At 38.0% G+C, this 19,741-nt stretch overlaps 1 protein-coding gene across 28 annotated transcripts in view; it reads right to left on the bottom strand.

The window, feature by feature from the left end:
- NRXN1 (neurexin 1) overlaps nucleotides 1–19,741 on the bottom strand; it is a 682,314-nt gene that overhangs the window by 108,686 nt on the left and 553,887 nt on the right. For all 28 annotated transcript variants that reach the window (XM_033055067.2, XM_033055066.1, XM_033055068.1 and 25 more), the window contains one exon: nucleotides 14,591–14,762. In XM_033055067.2, the coding sequence (XP_032910958.1) occupies nucleotides 14,591–14,762 (172 nt within the window). The remainder of the gene's footprint in view (nucleotides 1–14,590; nucleotides 14,763–19,741) is intronic.

Raw genomic sequence — 19,741 nt, 5'->3', positions numbered from 1 at the left:
TGTTGAAATTCTGTGCTCATTTCTTCCATGAATTTCTTAGCTCTTATTACAGCTTTCTAGGAACAGATAAAGAGCACTGTAAGCATCTACTGTTTTTTCCTCCTGAAAGCACTTAGACTGCATCAAGTCACTGCATACTTTTCTTTTTGACAGTATAAATCACTGAAGATTGTACCTCTCCAGGGATCTCGTTACACACATACACCAAATTGTTTGCTTCCATAGAACCACAGACCCCAGGTAAAGATTTGATATCTGTTCCAGAGCTTGTTTAAAACTGCTACAAAAGGTGCTAAAATCTTCCCCAGTTCTTAAGGCTTCAGCCTTTTGTGCCCACAAGGCCATTTCCATAAACTCCTCTTTCACAGCCTCGAATGATGCTTCACATGGAGCAGCCTGGAAGAAGAAATCCCCACAAGTGTCTTCTTGGACTTCTGTTTCTCCAGGACACTGTCTACATTGCCATAATCTTTTTAGAGCCAGTAGAGAACCCCAGTGGTTGGGGGTGCTCCAGTCAGTGAGTGCCCCTCACTGAGAACCATCCATCATATGCAATACTGAGCTTAGTGCCTCAGGCTGACTAATGAAAAATTAACCATATTCACTGCTCACCACTTGGATGAGGAATATCCATTAACTTTGGGATTGAAAATGAGATGTGTGGCTGTGATGTGCAGGCTCCCCAAAGTGTGGCACTGCCACACCACCCTCCAATGCAACACCAGAGTGTCGCTCCTCTCTGACTGGAATTTGGCTTTAAAAGGATGATTTTTACACACAGGATATCCATGAGCCCCAGAGAACTTAATAAGGGAAGGAGGAATGCTGAAACTGAGTCTGAAACCTCTCTGCCCAAATCCTTCATGTGTACCATATCCTACCACAGCTTTCTAGAATTGATAGGGCAGCCATAACTGAGTTTGTAGTTTAGTTCAGACAAAAATTCACTTGGATGAAAAGCTCCAGGACTGGGACCCTAAAGTTACCTGCTAAAGAATTCTTTGGTTGAAAATTGCTATGAGGCAATTGTCATGCTCTGAAAATGAGAGTATGCTTTCAAGATTTAGACCTGTACCCAGCTACAGTTATATTTTTAACACCATTTGTTCTTTTGCAAAGGGCGTATTTATTATTCTCTCCCTATTGTACAAACTGTAATTTAAAAAACGTAAACCTCTCCTCTATTAATGCCCATCAGATCTGTAAAACGAGAAAAACAAAATTGTCTTTATATATACTTAACCTTGATGATAGTGTGTTTCATGCATTTTTTAATGTCCACTAAACCTGATGCTGCACCAGAAAAGCTATTTAACTCCTTAGAAATAGTTCATCGAGGAAAATAAACCATTTACATCTCAATTAAACTAATTTTTAAAAGCATAATTTCACTGCCTTTAATTCAGTTAACTTCTGCGTATAAGAGGTGCAGAAAATGGTGATGTCCTTTGCAATGTTTCACGTTCCTGATACACTGAGGGATATTCAATTTCTGCTTCAAATTTATTTGAAATGCTTTATACTACATACTCTGCCCATTGTGAAGCCCATAAGAGTCAGGTTATATAAATTATACAAGGCTTTCTTTTTTGACAAGTAGGATAGACTGAGAAAAACCAAAACTGTGCTCTGACTTACCTATACCTTGCTAGGGTCAGGTAGCTCTTTGAACACTCCTGAAACACTGAACTTAATTGTACATGCATGATATATCACAACAGTAGAATTTGTTGCAGCTAAGGTGCCACTAATCTATAATCTAAAGTATTAAAGAAAAATATTTTGATAGTGTGGATGCTGCAGTTGCAAGGTGTTTTTTTGTTTGTTTGTTTTTTAACCAACAGGACTCTCCCTGTTCACAGGGCACAAAGGGGAGAGAGTCTAAAGAATGTGCATGCTCATATGTTCCAGACAGCAATGATTTGTGTCCTTCTGAATACCTGCTTAATGCAGTTCGCTCTCTGGAAAATATATCTAGGACAGAGCAAGTTGCTGTTTTCCCTGCTGCAGTATGAATTATAGTGACTTTTTTTGAATTAGTTAGTTTAATGGAAGTTCTTATCCTGCAGACATAAAGTACTATACTGCTGTCACACCTCATGCTACCAGTAAAATATATTGGGGACACATGCACAAATGTGCCCCAAATAAAAAAAATGCCTCATCTTCCGAGAACACAATAGCACTGCAGAGAAATTAATTTTGTTTTCCATATGATAGATTGTCTGGTTGGAAGGCTCGACACCACATTGATTTGTTCTGTCCTGAGAAAGGCTCCCACTGCAGACTGACTCTAGGCTTGCCCCAGAAGATAATGGAAATAGAGTGCATTGCAGAAGTACACAGCACTCTACTCTGCTCTTGCATGCTCAACCAGCCACTGGGAGCTTCAGTGGGAGCCTTAGAGCAGAGCCAAGTGTGTGCTCATCCAGTGAGGCCTCTCAGGAAAGGGGTACTATCACAAATATACCAACTTCAGTGTTACACAGAAAACATTTCACTGGGGTGAGCAAATTATTGGTTTGGTTCAGCAAATGACACTTTACATAAAGTCCTGTGTAATGACTGGGTTAGAAACCATCTGGGGGCTGGAAGGAAAGAGAAAGAAAGGAATCTGTTCAAATCTCTGAGCTGACAACATGGTCCAGCCCCTGGGAAGGAAAAGAAGAATGAGGAGTTTCTTTTAAATCATGGATGCCATCAGAGATACCAGCATTATATTGTTTAGGAAACGATTTAGCTAAAATTCCTTGGGGAAGAGTTCGAGTAAATTGTTCTCTTCTTAACCTACAAGATGTTTATCCTCCATTTCTAACTTACCCTACTAGATTGGGTAAGTATGGTGCTGCAGGTTACACAGAAAACCTATGTCAAGACAAATACAAGTTTGTAAAAGAAGCTCTAAGTATAGGCAATATTTCATCTTTTGTGATCAGACTTTTGGGAATTGTTAATAGATAAGGGCTTTCCTGGAGGGGTGAAAGGGACAGATGTCTCATTCTTAGGTCTGTTTTCATTCCCATTTTATCCCTCTAACTTGAATCCCTGGAGCTTGCTGTCTTCAGAAATTCCATTTCCATATCACCCGATAAATGGTATCGGCCCATCCTCTGCCGAAAAACATGAAAAGAGCACATCTCTGTTTCTTTCAGTATTTTAAAACCATTTTTCGGAATCACTGCTCATTTGACATTTTCTTTCTCCCTCCATTGTGCCGCCTTGCCGTACTTAACTGAAAGGTGTTATACCTTCTGTGATCAAGTAATGACAACTATGCCACACATTTTATCAAGATCTGAATTTAATTACAGGATCTAACAAGCCTAAGAAGGGATGAGCCTTTGTATTTCACTGAGATATCCAAGATGAAAAATAAAGGAGTAAAAAAATCTGTCTCCAGACTCAGAGAAGCATTATTACATTGCACTATCTGACAGAAAGACCTGATAAGCTGTCAAATTAAAAAGCTGATTTGGAAAATTTTACTGAAACCACTCTTTGAAAAGAGACTTACTGTAGTGCTTTGTTTGGGTATCACCTAGGTTCTTTATTTAAAGACAGCAGCAGGATAGAACAATTTCAAAATCTCTCAAAGGGCAGCAGTGCTTAAAAAAAAAAATTCCTTGACTTTAGGTAAACTGCAACAGAGACTCACCCAAAGAGAATGGGGAAATAAATTTCCATTTTTTTTAACATCAATCTTTCACATCGACAATAAAATTATACAAAAAATGAGACCAGGGTGCATGCTGACAAACACATTCAGTCATAACCAAAGAGCAGCCAGAGCTGTATGAAATGAGAAAAACATGCAAGAAATCAGTTGTGCAATTACAAAGGCAAGGTAGCACACTGGCCTAGTTACATCAATCACTTAACTGCTGGTTTGTGTCTCAGTAACTTAGATGAATTTTTCATGTATTTTGATTCCTGCTTCTTCCAGAATAGTTTCTTCCATCTTTATTCTGGAGAACTTACTGAATTGAGTTTTAAATAATTCCTTGTCTTATTTTTAGTTCTCCATGCCTTTACTTCACACTCTGGTATAATGACTTATTTTATTCATGATAGAACTGGCCATAATAACATGAATATAGGTAGAGATCAGCTTCCTACAACAGGAAATCCTCATTGAGGACTTTGTCCAGACAAAACCAACAAAAAACCCCACAATTTTATCTTTGCTTTGGCTAAGTATTGGAGATATCATTGAAAAGTTAATTGCAGGAAACATTTTTTGATTGAATGATCAGGAGTTGACTTAAATTAATATGAGGACAACTAAAAATAAGCCTGTAAATCAGATTCTTGATTTAAAAAGAACAAAATTTAATAAGGTGAAGGAAGTCAGATTATGCAATCAGTGTAAGGGGCTGGATTCAGCCAGGAATGATACTTGGAAATTCTTTAAACTATTAAAATAATTATATATATTTATATATTTTTTTGAGTTTGCATCTGCAAGGTTAAAATATACCAGGTGAGACCTGCTAGACTGAACAACTACACTATTACAGACTATGTTACAGAAGAGTAGAACCCCAGACTTGCTCAGTAAAGAAAGCAGTACCTTTCAGAATCAGAAAAATAAATAAATACTCAAGAAAAGTTGCCAGAACTTAAGCCCAAAAACCTCCCAAAGTAAACAAAATTGAAAAGCCAGAGATTCTAAGGTGCTATAAACAAAAAGAGATCAAGAATTACTTTATAGGAAGGCTGATGGTGATCCAAGGGAAAAGATTGAATTGACTAACAGAAATGTGTCTAATGTAGATCTCCACAGCTCAGAAAAAAGCAATGTACATATTCTTACTGAACTTGCATGAAGTGAGAAGAAAGTGAGAAAGACGATCTTTATCCCAGAACTTAAAAATTTAAGAACAGGAGTTTTTAAATCCAGCTATCCAATGAGACATGTTATTTCTTGTAGTAGAGAACAGATAATGTAATAGCTTTACATGAGAAGAATTTAAAAACTACCCAGTTGAATATTTAATATGACCTTAGCCATGCATGCTGCTTTAGAACAAATTTTAAAAGAAATAAGTAAAGATATGAAAGCAATTGGAAAATGAAATAAAGAGCAAAACTTTACCAAATCATGCTAGGCTAGTTTAACAGCTGCATTTGACAAGCTAAATAATTTTCTAGATTAAGGAAATGAAGTATATCTAAATTTATCTGGATTCCAGTAAAGCATTTGATATGATGTCATGTAGCAAATAATGGATTAACTGTGGAAAAATACAGGAGTGTAAAAATTGTATGGTAAAAACCTGAAAAAAAAACCTGTCAAAACACCAAACGACAGAATTGAACAACGGTTTTTTCCCTCCTCCTTCCTCTATCTCATGTAGAGACTGATATCCTGCTGCTGTAGCTATTGACAGGTTCTGAATTCAAGGGCTGCTTGTCTTGCATCACACTTGAGGCTCCCTTCTTCCCAAGATGCATCTCCTTTTAGGAGCCAGCACTGGAACTGTCTTCTCTCTGCAACTCCCACTTTATTCAGCATGTTCTTCAGCTTCTTGGTGAATCATTCACAGAGATGATAAGCAGTCCTTGCTTGTCACATTCAGACCTGCCAATGTGTCAACAGTACCATATTCTGGCCCTTATGTTCCCCACAATATTAACTATATTTGAAAAATAAAAAGCCTCAATAAATAGTAGTTGGGTCAGATGTAGCAAAGCTCTCCACATAATTTGGGGAACTGATGCCATCTAGCTGAATGAGTGGAAGACCTAAATGTGTATTAGTCACGGAAACATGATAAACTCAATGCTGAGTTCTACATGGAGTTAACAAGAGGAATATCATGGTGAATTCCCAAACTGCATTAAACTGTGCCATAGGAGCTACCACAGAAGCCACTGCAGATATGACTGCAATGAAAAACAATGGCTTTCCCCCAAAAAAACTATCTTGGTGGAACTCGTAAGAAGGTACCCAAGCTGAGTTCCACAATAAATCACCTCTCCTATTTTCTTCTCTGATCTCAGTATAAAGTGCCATCCACACAATGAAATCTGTAGATGACATGAAAGTAGACATGGTGGTAATACTGAAGAGGCTGCAGGTATCAGTCAAGAGGAATTAACAGAAGGGACACCAAAGCTTATACAACAAAGTGCAGGTCACAGACTTAAGATATAGAACCAGTCACACCATTTCTTGCCCTAAATTGGAATACTCTGATAGAGAAATTGTGAGAAAAGACATTCAACAGGTAGTCAACTGTGGAGACTCTGAAAGACATTCCCAGTTGTGGAGACACAAGAGGCTTCTCTCAGCTGCCCTCTCAGAACAGCTAACCCTGATCTGTCAGACCAATGTACCCCCTGTTCTGTTCCCTGGGTCAGTTTGTGTCTCTTCCCCGTCCCTCAGTCTTTGGGTCACTCCCACCCTGTTTCCCCATTAGCTCTCGTGCCCTAACCCCACCTCTGTGCTGGCCCCATGCCCCTAGTCTCTGATGTTTTCCCCGCCCCAGAACACCCATGTACTTAAACCTAGACCCTGACCAGCCCTTTGCCTTTTGCCCCTGACTCTGGACTGTCCACACGTGTGGCTGAAATAAACATCCCTGTGGAACCCTTGCAAAAGCCCCTCCTCCTTTTTTACCTGTGCCATCTCAGCAGCCACATAGACTGCAACAGTCAGCTGCAGAATGACATTGAGCTTTCCAGTTCTGAGGTATGAAAAAGAAAATTAAGGTCTTAAAATGTAGAATTCATATCTGTATTACTGTCTTCATATATCCTTGAGGTCCAGTGTTCTCACAACTGTCCCTTTTCAAACACGCATGCAGTTGAAAAACAAATTCAAAACAAAAAAACATTGAAGAAAGGTTATTACGATGAGCAGAGAAATGAGAAAATTATTCTGAAAAAGGCATGTAAGAAGAAAGTGGGATGAACTGCAAAGTGCTTGCAATGAAAGCAAAAGAAAATTTCTTAAGAGTAGGATGTTTCTTCTAAGTTACCCTCTAAGAGAAACAATTTATGCAAAGAAGCAGACTAGACCAAGTACATTTTAATTTCTAATTTCTTAAGTTCATCTATTACTGACCTTACTTTTAAATACACATGGGGAAAAATAAAAAAGGAAATGGGAGTGGGAAAAAAGGTCATCCAAACCATTATTCCCTTATAGGGAAAGTGGACCATTGATTTAAATATAGCTCCATTAATATTTTCTTTGACATTCTAAACATTCTCAGAACTTGTTTTTTGACTGATAATGAAAATAATCCTATGAGCTGTGTACAGCATTAAACCTTTGTCTTGAGCCAGTGCAATCAATTAAAAATATTTTCTACAAAAATTCAGATTATCTCACCCATGTGCATTATCTTTCATAGGTCAACTTTACTTTTACTACATATCCAACAGAGACAGTTGGTTTTTTAACTCTGAGATAAGAATGAAAAATGCTTTGTTTGATTAAAATGTTATTTAAGTCAATAAAGATTTTCCAAAATCTCTCATTCTAGAAAAATTGCAAATAAATTGCACAAAACCAATATTTTCTGAGTTTCAAAAATGTAAAAAAATTGAGATTATTAAATGCTTTTATTTCAAAATACCTTTTTAGATTTTTATAGCTTTCATTTTTCCATCTTGTCTTTTCATTGCTTGCCAAAGGAAGCACATTTTTAAAAATTCTTCATTCACTAATCTTTTTCTTCTGTAGTATTCTAGAATTCATCTCTTTTACAGCCTGTATGTACTGTGTCTCACTTTTATATAAAAAAATCAATGTCACTCAATATATAATAGAAAAAGTTTTAAATGATCATACTTCCATTGAAAATCAATTTGTTTACTTCTTTGATTTTCATTAGGGAATCTGTGACTCTGTTCTCCCTAAGATGGAATCTGATCCATCAAAGAGCTTGACCTTTACTACCAGGGCTGAGTAAATTCTTCCTGAATATTTTCACATGGAACTTCATCAAAGACTTTTTTGCAAATCAAAAACCCCAAGTATGTTAACTCATTCATATTTATTCCCCATTATCTCCTACGAAACCTAAGTAGTTTTAACTATAACAGGTACAAGCAGACCATCCCAGATGGAGACCTCAGCATAAACAGAACCCCAGGCATATGTGACTCCATGGACACATGGAAGTTCATAAATAACACTGATGACTTTTGCTTTCCAAATCAGGGAGGGTGAGACTTTACTCACAAAACAACTACTGACTTAGCTGGTATTTTTCCCATTCTCTTCTTACTTATTCCATAGACTAAATATTTTAGACCCACATCTTCCACTTCTAAAGCCTGATTTTATACATATAGCATAAATTTATACACAAAGTGTTTATTTCCACATTCATCTTCTACATATTCCCAGATGGAGACCTCCTGAGAAATCCTCACAATTTTTCCAAACACTGTTATCTCCATGAAAGTAAAGTCTTATGAGATGTCCTTATTTCACTGGCACTGCTGGTTTCCCACAGCAGGAAATGACATCCAAACCAAGAGACATGGGACAGTCTGTGTTTCACAGAAGCTTAATTGCTGTGAACAGAACTTAAGTCTTTTCCATTGGATTTGCTTCCTGGGCATAAAGGTAGTTTTTACTTTGTCTTTGGGAACAAGTAATGAGGATCCCTCCACGTTTGTAAGCTTTGTAGCTTATCAGATGATAGCTACATGTTCCTCATATCCTCTATGTCTTACCATCAGGATTGAGGGATGACAAATCTGATTGTAGGAGTCAAAATAGCAAAGGAACACACATAAGAGAGAATCAAGATGGATTATTTTATCTAAAGGAGGAACTCAGTGAGAAAAAAGGTACAGGCAATGTGTTACTGGACAAATAAATAGCAGTCAGAAGCTTCTGTTATTTTCCTGTGAAACACCCTGAAAGTCCTGTGTCCAAACAGCAGTGGTCAGAGAGGTTTGAAAATTTGCTCTATAGCACAATGCAAGGCAAACACTGAGTGATCATTTACTCATTAGATTCCTGCATGACCTTGACCATTATCATTTTGCATGGATGTGGTGATAACAAGCTGACTGTCCCTTTCATTACAATATTCAAAGACACATTTATGAAAGTGCTTGAGATGTCTCCCTACCACCACACTTACACCTGAAAAACATCTCTGATCCTCTTCCGAAGTGGCCATAGGGACTTGAATTTGGAAGCTATTTCTAAACCAATAGTAAGCAAGTAAAAAAGTACATGGATCGCTTGGGAAATGCTAATCCTTTCCTGGAGAAACAAATGTACTGACACAAATATCTCCTGTTAATTTCATAGTCAGTCTGAACACACACACAAAAAAAAAACCAAGACAAATGGATGCTGTTTACCCTAAATAGGATACATGGTAATAGCTGACTCCTAGCATTTATCTTAAAGTCACAGGTATACCATGAAAAAATGACAGACACTTTTTCTATTTTCTAGAATACAGGGACCAAGACAAGCATTTAAATGACATGTCCTATCCCCTAGCCCATGGATGTTCTGTGGAAACAACTTTTATCCCACAGATCCAGAGAGAGTCCCTAAAGACAACATGTGTGATCTCAGCTCTTTAATCAGAACCAAACCACCAAAAATAAACCCAAACCAAAACCCAGCACAGAATTATTCTATATTACACCAAAGCCCTTAGAGCTGGTGATTGCCATATTGCAGAGATACTAGCACTTAGCACTTAATGCCAGTTAGCCAACAACTATGGTCTCTCACACGGGCTCTTCTTTGGTGTCTGTGCTCCATCATGATTTATACTTCCCAATCACAGAGGCACATCTGTTCCAGTAGTCTGGCAATGTTTTGGACAAGCTCTTTTCTGGAAGCAATGTGAGTGACCTGCTCATATTGTCAGATCTTGGTCTGTCAGACACATCCCTGACATGTCCTGACCCATGGGGTATGTGAGGACAGCTGCAACAAAGCTTTTCTAAGGCTAAGCAGAGATCCAGGGATGACTGGGAGGGCATCATTTTAGATATTTGCCTATATCAGACAGCATCTTCCAAGCTGCTGCAGGGTCCCAGGAATGCTGAGCATTCTTAGCACACTGAACAGCTTTGAAACCATATCTAATAGGTCATTTTCTAGATAGAAAATGCTACATCAGTCTGATTTACGATGGAAGTCATGAAGAGAAAATCCTCACTGGTAAAATGATTGGTTGTGATGTGTGTTTTAAAAGAATCATAATTGGAGAAACTGCCTTTGACCACAGAAAGCACAGAGTCAGTGTCAGAAAAGTGATTCACATGTGAAATTCTTTCACAATGAATAGTGGTTATTGTGGCTTTAAAATGTCCTCTACCTTGTTTTGACATACTTTGTCTGACTAGTAAAACGTACACACTTCACTACCATGGAACAAAAATCAGATAAGTATGAAAACTGGTTTTCATGATAAATAGATATGGTTATGAGCCCTATTAGAATAAAGATTTGTTTTTTTTTTTTTTCCTCCTCCCTATTTGATCTTATTTGAAACACATTTTATTTCAGGTAAGGAAGAAAATGTTGTTTCAAATGAAATAAAATGCTTCATTCTCATATTATCTAAGTCCCCTATCTAATACTGGGTAAGTATTAGATATGAAAAGTCAGAACATTTTATTCTGAAAATACTGAAATTAATATTTTGATATTACTAAATTTCTTTTTCTTTCTTTTTTTTCTTTTTTTTTTTAATTTGACCATAATTCATAGTTCAATTTGACACAAATTAACAAGTTCTTTGTTTTATGCATCCTTAGGAAACTTACACTTCAGTGTAGAACTGTTACCTAACTGAAGTTGCAACTGTGGATCAGTCCCATGAACCACATCAGCAGCCAGACCATTGGGAAGGGCAATTAAAACTAGACAGTGAAGTAGACAAGACAAACCACAAGGAGTAGAAAGGATCTGCATGGAAATGGGGATAGTTTATTGATTAGGAGCTCTGACTGCACAGTCAGCAGTTTTCTCATTCCTATTCAACATGATCATAAATTAGGCTGCATCCAGATAAGTTAATGTGAATTCACTATCTGAAAAAGAGGTCAAGATGAAATACTAAAGTTCTTCGTGAAGATGCAGAGGGATGGTGATAATTCAGCAAAGAGACATAACACTGAATTTAGTTATGACAGATGGAACAAGTAAATCAAGTGAAGATATGGGCATCTTAATCAACTATGAAAAAACTACAGTGTGCAACTCAGTCACATGGCTATGCACCAGCCACAAACACAAGAAATGGGGAAAACAGGATCAACATTTAATAAAGGGCAGAAATCAAAGTGTACATCCTCATAGCACTAGCATTTTTTTCAGAGAAGTGACAAGAAACAAACTTCAGAGAAAAAAAATTACTTTGATGGTAGTCTGGAAAAACATACATATGTAAATCTAAACCTCTGCTTCTGAAAATCATGCAGCCATTTCAGGATACTGAAATCTTCACATTTGTCTTGGACTAAAACACATTTTTTCCCAACTATATTTTAAAAAACAACCATCCACCTTAACTAGGATAATCACTCTCTGCCACTGACCCCTGCCTCTTTTCCTTTTACAGCTCTCTCATTTCACACCCACTCAGATATGAATTGAAGGTGCATTGGCCCAGAGCAAGCTCAAATCTATTGGGATCAAGGATGATGTCACAGAAGAGACACACTACATTATTTTCATCTTCCAGGGTCACTCTTCAGCATTTCATGCAGCTCTTGGGCAAAACACACAAAGGCACTATAGAAGCTCTGTAAAGCATTGCCATGTAATATTTTTTGCAAGGTACCAGCTGCTACTGGGCCCTGGGTATCCTTATCCACAGCAGTTACATGGGGCTGGATGAACAATACACAGGCCATGAAAATGGAAAATCCCAAATCTCTGACCAGAAACTTCTCTCAGAAAATCTTCACTCAGCATTTTAAGACATCAAACACAAACAAGCAGTGTCTTGTAATCAACCTGAAGTGTAATTCTGAGAAAAATCTTTCCTCATAAAGACCTGATCAGTTGGTATTCTTTAGAAAACCAATGGATTATTTAATTTTATCTTAGCAAAACCAAATCCAATATGTAAGTATAGTAACTTTACTAATTAAGCTGCCTAATCTTGGTTTTATTATTAATGAAAAATCCCCAAAACAACAAGACTGGCAAACCTGATAGAGCAGCATAGAAAGAGGAGAGGAGAGGAGAGGAGAGGAGAGGAGAGGAGAGGAGAGGAGAGGAGAGGAGAGGAGAGGAGAGGAGAGGAGAGGAGAGGAGAGGAGAGGAGAGGAGAGGAGAGGAGAGGAGAGGAGAGGAGAGGAGAGGAGAGGAGAGGAGAGGAGAGGAGAGGAGAGGAGAGGAGAGGAGAGGAGAGGAGAGGAGAGGAGAGGAGAGGAGAGGAGAGGAGAGGAGAGGAGAGGAGAGGAGAGGAGAGGAGAGGAGAGGAGAGGAGAGGAGAGGAGAGGAGAGGAGAGGAGAGGAGAGGAGAGGAGAGGAGAGGAGAGGAGAGGAGAGGAGAGGAGAGGAGAGGAGAGGAGAGGAGAGTGTGGCTAGATTGTCTCTGTCTGGGAAGGGAGAAGAGATGGAAGTTGAAAAGGGGAAGGATAGCAGCCAAAAGCAATGCTATAGCATACAGGAGGCATACAGGAGTAATAACAAAATATTACTATGGGAAAGTCAGAGAAAACTACAGGTTAACAGCAGTCTTACAAGATCCAGCAATAAAACAAGCCAAGGGATTCTGTACCACAGCTAATGAAGCAACTGAGAATGCCTTGAAATGCAGCCTGCACATAGATTACTCATGGAAGCTCAAGAACTAATTATTTGCTTTCTTTTTCAAAGAAAACATCCAGCCTTCTTCCACTCCATCAATCCCATCCCAAGGAAATCACTATTTTCTAAATTGATCTTTGTTCAGTACAAACAAGTTATATGTGCCACTAGCTTCAGAATTCAAGGCTTCTTTTTGTGTTTGAGCCTGTCCAGGAGCTCCCTGTTCACCCACATAGACCTCCTGGCATGTTTTCCTGACTTCCTCTTTGTTGGGATGTATCACTCCTAAGCTTGGAGGTGGTGAATTCATGCTCATCATTTAGGTAAAAACCAAAAGAAACAAAAAATACCTCAAGCCTATTTTTCCTCTTGTGCTGAACAGATCTTGAACACAAACAGTGACAATCCTTCCCAGCTTACACCTTACTTCAGCAGCCACTTACCAAACACGGCAAAATTAGAAAGCCAAAGGGCCACAAGGGAAACAGGAATATCTGAAAGATCACTGAGTGCATTTCAGTGTCCCCCTTTCCCTCAAGAATTTATCACCTCTCATAGATGTGTCTAACTTATAAACTGTTAATGGCTCCAGTTGCCAGAGCTGTCATTCACTCATTAGCACACAGGTGGGTTTTTTACTAACTTCTGCTATACATAGCTTCTTTCCCAATACAACTTTCATTATTTAATATATTCTGAATTATTTCCACGAAATTATCTGAAGGGTTATATTTCACATGTGGATTTTTTTAAAAATTATTTTTATTTTTTAAAAGGTCAAACAAATAGCTGGACTGACATCATAATGCCACAACAATAACAAAACCTCCTATCCTAAATACTAATAATTAGTCCAGGGAATGACTTATGCATTCCTTACTGGTGAAACATACCCTCCTGCTGCACTCTACCTCCCAAAGTGAAGAATTTTCTACTTTTAAACCAATAAATCAGAACTGTCATTTACGCAATAGGCATTCTGGGTTGAATATTTGCCTTCATTTACACCTCTAGATTTGCTGCCTTTTGCTTAATATAAACACACAGAGCAACTGTTAGGAGATAATATGCAGATTCATATGTTACCATTAATGACTTAGTGGTCCTACTCAATAAGAAAGGGATTGTGTATCTGAAAAATCTGTTGCCTTTAAAAATGAATAAAATTAGTAGCGTAGTAATCCTCAGCATGTGCCATTTGCATAAAATTAAATATGGGCCTGCTCAAGGCAGCTCTGCCATCATACTAGTGGTCCTCTTCAAGTAACCAGTATCATCTGCATAAAAAAATATCTTGTAGTTTGCATTTGAAGTCAAGGCACTTCAGTTTGGGTGGTTGGCTGTACAACTGATAACTGCAATGCTGTTTGTGTCTGCTGGAAGACTTCTGCTAAATTTATAAGCTTCAGATTGCTGTAATCTTGTAATCAAAAAAACACAGACAACCTTTTCCTCAATAAATGTTTCACCCCATCACTTGGGGATAGACTTGTGAGTCACTTTAAACTGTGTAGCTTTTGTCAAAGCCTTTTTTTTCCCCCGCCTAAACCAAAAATGCAATAAAAACAAATGATAGCAAGAAACAAAACTACTACTTCATGCCTCGATAACTGCATTTTTCCATTTCCAGTAATAACTTGAATTTGGGCTTTTAAACTCACTTAGGAAATGCCATCATCATAAACTGTATTGCTCAGGATTCTTTTAACTACCTCTGTAGCTACTAAAACACTTCAAAGGAGCTGATACTGCATTAGGAGAGGAGCAAAACGAGGCAAACTCCAGGCATCCCCCACCCTCTTAGTGCCAGGTGTTTGTGTGAGGCCTTACCTGCTGGGTAACGCTCGATGACGGGCCAGTTGTCCACCTGCAGGGTGGCATTGCCACCACTCCTTGTGAAGCGAACCACGTGGTACTTCCCATCGTTAATGATGGCGTTCATCTCTTCGATGGCGATGTCATCCGTCCCAACATTAAATTTAACTCCAATTTTTCCCTGGTGCTGCATAGTTGGAAAAAAAACAAACAGAAAAAAAAAAAAAGGAAGAAGAAAAATAACTAATTAAGAGTTGTTTTAGAAGAAATTGAGACAGTGTCATACAGAGGAAGATTTCTAACAACATCTTCCCTTCTCAGATGTAACTTCTGTTGGTGTGTGGCAGTGACAAACCTTCTGACTGCTTAGGAACTCTGGGACATATTTTTGAAGGATAATTGATATTCCAAATGAGTTGCTTCACCAAACTGAGCTCTCTCCTTTTCCAAAAGATTCAGATCAAGATGAGGATGGGGGAAGATGGAGGAAAGCTCAAGGTTTCTATCTTGGTCCTCTCCCTCACCTCTATGAGGATTAAACAAAAATTTTTCTTTTAGGCTTTCAAAAACAAAAAGCCTTTCAGTGTCACTTGAGATACAAGAATTTTCAGGCCAAAAAAGCCAAGTACCAGCCCTGCTTTTTCTTTTTTCAAACCTCATTCATGCTTAGAGTCTTCACAAATTATAACAAAGAAGGAGATTTTTTTTTCTCTTGGAGAGATTTTTGGCATCACACTGTAGTGGTTCTCAATCATTAAGCCGAGATCACACTGGCTGATTATCAAGGACTTCCCTGTTCAGAGCCAGAGAGCAGGAAAAGGCATTTGCTGACACAGGGACCTTGTATTGTTCTCATTAAGGCCAAATACTTTTTTTGCTGGGATTTGTTTATAAACTCCTGTGTTTGAGTGCTCTTAGTGCTAAGGGGACTTCCCATGCACACCAATACCTGGGACCAAGGCAGTAGATTTTCCAAATTATTGTCATATCAGCATGTTTTCATTTTTATTGACTTTTAATTATTAAAATGTTCACTCTAATGGGACACCTGCATTTTAATAGTCTTTTAATGTTAACTTAAGAGCCTTGTAATTTTTTTTTCTCCTATAAAATCAATTCTATTCTCCAATAAGGGTATTTGTTACACTGAGGGGGGGAAAAAAAAGAAAAATCTCACAGTATGAGATTAGGGACTCATTCATAATAATTGTTAATTCTACATGAAATTTCATATTCCTGCAATTGGTACATCCTTCTTTAAATTTAAAAGACTTCACGAAGTTTTACATTACCAGATGAAACACAATGAACTGTTTTACTTTGTATGTCTTGGTCATTCACATCAAATCTTCCAGGACCAGTTTCACCTCTCCAGCAGAGCTCTTGTTGTCTGCTCTCTCTTTGTCTTACTACCCTAGCACTGCTTCCTGCAATAAGTGTATTCTGCAGCACCTTCTCTGAAAGGTCCCCAAACAAAGAACTCAAGAGTTCGTCCACTTCATTTTATTCTCTTTTTAAACATCTGACTTTGTTTTCCAATAGTGCTTGCATACTGCAGTTACACAGCTGAGCAGCTGCTGAACACCTCTGCAGTTCCTTCAACATTTTGGCACAACACTATCAGCTCCTCAGATATAACCTTTTTTGAAACAACTAAAGGACTGTTCTCTGATGAGATTTGCAGAATGAGTCTGAAAAGTATTTTTTGTTGGCTCAACTGATTGAACAATATTCGAAACATTCCTCTGTTTGTTTCTTGTGGATTGTTTTAGTATTTCTCCATTTGCTGGTCCTACTTTTCCATATCTATAGAGTGTCAATAAGAGCCTTATGCTCATCTTCTTTTGCCTCTGGTGTGAGTTGCATAGCAATTTCCCAGTTATCCTGGAAAGGTAACTCTTTAATTTCAGCTGCTTCAAATAGACTCAGAATAAATGTCACCCATTTTCTTCCCATCTTAGTTTCACCTGTTTCATTCATATGCTTACTCTCTTTACAGAGAAATATATACAAAGAAATATAACACTGTCCTACTTTAAAGCAATCTCCTCTTTTACTAATTTTTGAAATGCAGAAAACCAGCATGTAATGATAATGGTGTATGCAACTTTTCATAGCACTTTCAAGAAATCAAAGGCTCTGAGGATTAAATAAAGCTGACTAATTTTACTGTGATTCATAATTATACTATTCATAACCTACACTTTATATACCAGTTTTCTTATTTTCCATATATATGCATATATGATCTTAGACATTTAAAAAATGAGGAAACAAAAGAGCTTTAAAGTGAATAGAAGTGGTGGGGGTAAAAAGAAGTGGCACACGTGGCACATATATCAGCAGTTTTTCCAAAGCTAGAGCATGTGGGGCTATAGCCAAGTTACCATTTGCAAATGGCCAGGTATTGGGAAGTGAAATGAATGCTTTGCAGACTTGAAAGCAGACTTTATAGATATATACCTTCTAGTGAAAAATCCCAAGTTTTCCTGACTTCCCTATGTTTGTATGGAAATGCTGTGCACAGACACCAAGCATGCAGATACAAGAGCAAATATCACCCTAAAAGCTGGTAACATATTACAGTGATTCTTTTGTGTTTATTTATAACATATTTGTGTATCTGAAACCACAAAAAACCTCCATTTTAAAAGGATACACCTAATTTTTTCCACACTTTTCCAGAACCTCTGAGCATCTCTGTAACCCCTCCATAAAACAAGGAAACAAATCTGAGTTTCAAATTGAAGACTTCCTGATTATTATATCCATATTTAAATTTGACTTCTGGATGTCACGTCAAACATTTTATGAAATACAACCCCATTGTGCACAGCCTTTAGAACCATGAAACAAAATGTGATGCTGCAATAAGCACCTTTCTATGTAGATAGGGGGTTTTCTAAGCCCTTGCATTATCATGCAGAAATTTGATTCACTGCACGCCTCCCCCGCTGCAAGATAGCATTATTTTTCATTTATCTTTGTCACATTATTTTTCATATGTCTTAGATTAAGAACATGTGCACACAGAATTATTGTGAATCAGGTGACAAACAGTAACCTGTTGAGATAACTTGATTTTAGCCCTCAGCCTTGTTATGCATAATCTACTGGGCCTGTAACCTTAGAAAGAGCTGGGTTTTATATTTCCTCTTTTTTTTTTTTTTTTTAATGAGCAATATGGTAGTGCAGAAAGGAAAGATACTGATAAAACTGAAGCCTACAAAATTACTGTTTTCCCTTTGCCAGTCTCGGTTGCATAGTAAAGTGGTAGAAATTTTCCTTTATCACTTGTTCATTCAAAATAATCTCAGAAGTCATCCTTCCCATCAGAAACAGCTTCAGACAAATGCTGAGTGAGAGGTTCCCTCTTCAGCACCCTGCTGATGGGCACTCTAGAAATGTCTGTGCATCACTAAATACTGCAATAAGTCAGCACTACTGTTGAATGGTGCTATCCTGCCAATGATCCAAAACTGTACAGGCTCACATTCCCACAAGCAAAGATTTTTTTGCCCACAAGCAAAGATGATAATTTCAGCACTCCCCTGGTAAAAATCAGCTCTGCATACAGAGCCCACAGAAGTCCACTGCACTGCTTGTGGTTCTCAGCCTGTGTTTTCTTTTTCATAGTCTCAGCCAGTTGTGAGAGAACATAGTAATTGAATAAATTCCTTTTTCCTACTGTGCCTTTATCTATTCCATACTGCTAAGGCAAAAATAACAGAGCAGGGTCAGGCAGGAGGTGGGAGAGTTTCCAAGAAAGGCCAAAAGAGAGGAGGGGATGCATTTCAAGAAGTGGTTCAAGCATTGTGTCTATGGAAATTATTTTGCACCTCAGATCTGAAGGTAGTAGGAATAATGATAAGTCCCCCATTTCACCACTACTGCTCCATGGGGCAATGCAGCACAGGGGCCTTGCATTCATCTACAGACATCCCATGCCCCAGCCAGCAACACCAAACTTTTGGTTTGGAGTTGCTTTGGCCAACATAGTTGTCCTGTTTCTGAGACCAGCTTTTATTTCTACACTACTTACCCAGGCAGATAAGTTAATTTGTTGTTGGCCTATACATTACTACAACAAGCATTGTAGGCTTTGTGTACAGTTTAAATTCTGCTGTCTAAGCTCACAGGCTAAGGATAAATATGTTAATGGCTTCAAAGCAGTTGGATAAAACCATGAGATAGCTCCAATTCTGTGCTCCTGATGTGCTCTGAAATTTTGGGAGCTTTGATTGCTCCAGTAGTATAGGATGTGTATGTGTGCACATGTATATACAAATCACTTCAAAATGTTTTGTCCTCAAAAGTTCTGGCATCAACTGCTGTAATCTAGCAACTCCAGTGGAGTATTTTCAAGCCTGTTTTATGAACTGTATACTCTAAATACTTAACACACTTCTGATGAGGCATCAGGAATGCTGATGAACCCAGGAACCAAGCAAGAAAGTTGGAATGCAAATCAAGGCAGCAGCAGACATTGCAATTTGTTCCCTGCTGGACTCTAATTTGGTGCTACCAACCTGCCACAATGCACATATATATATATATATATATACACTCTCACATATATGTTAAAAAACTATATATGTGTATATATATCATTGATATTTCCTATAACATCAGCAACGCTTTGCTGCTCTCTGTAGCAATAACTCTGGAATTAGTCAACCATGAGTGCATGCAAACTTGGCACAACTGTAGTTTTAGAACAGACTGCAGACAAGCTAAGCTCGTAATACTTACAACCTTTAACCACTTCCAAGGAAAAGCAATAGCACTGGGACTCCCACAGGTGGACAAATTGAGAAGAAAAAAATTTTAAGTGTGCCAGCTTGCATTTTATGTCATCAGCTCCTGAGGCACCACTTTCTGGTGAATGCAGTAACAGTCTTAGAACTAACTGAAGGTTTACTTTTATTTTATTGAAGTGTAAGTTTCTTGAGTTTTATTAAGACTAAGATCATTTTCACTCAAATGTAATCAATCAGAGGTTAATATTCTATATGATAGAAATCTGTGCAAAATAATGTGCTGGCTTTGCACATTTGAAATTTGGTGAGGAGGGAAGAAGCCACCTACGGAAATGATTTTTCTGAGAGGAGTTGCTAAGAGTTTCCTCAGTGTCTGACAAAAACCAATCAGTGATTAGTTTTGAGA

The sequence above is a fragment of the Catharus ustulatus genome, chromosome 3, assembly GCF_009819885.2.
Source record: "Catharus ustulatus isolate bCatUst1 chromosome 3, bCatUst1.pri.v2, whole genome shotgun sequence".
In the NCBI taxonomy this organism is placed as follows: domain Eukaryota; kingdom Metazoa; phylum Chordata; class Aves; order Passeriformes; family Turdidae; genus Catharus; species Catharus ustulatus.
This window is presented reverse-complemented; position numbering and strand designations above follow the sequence as displayed.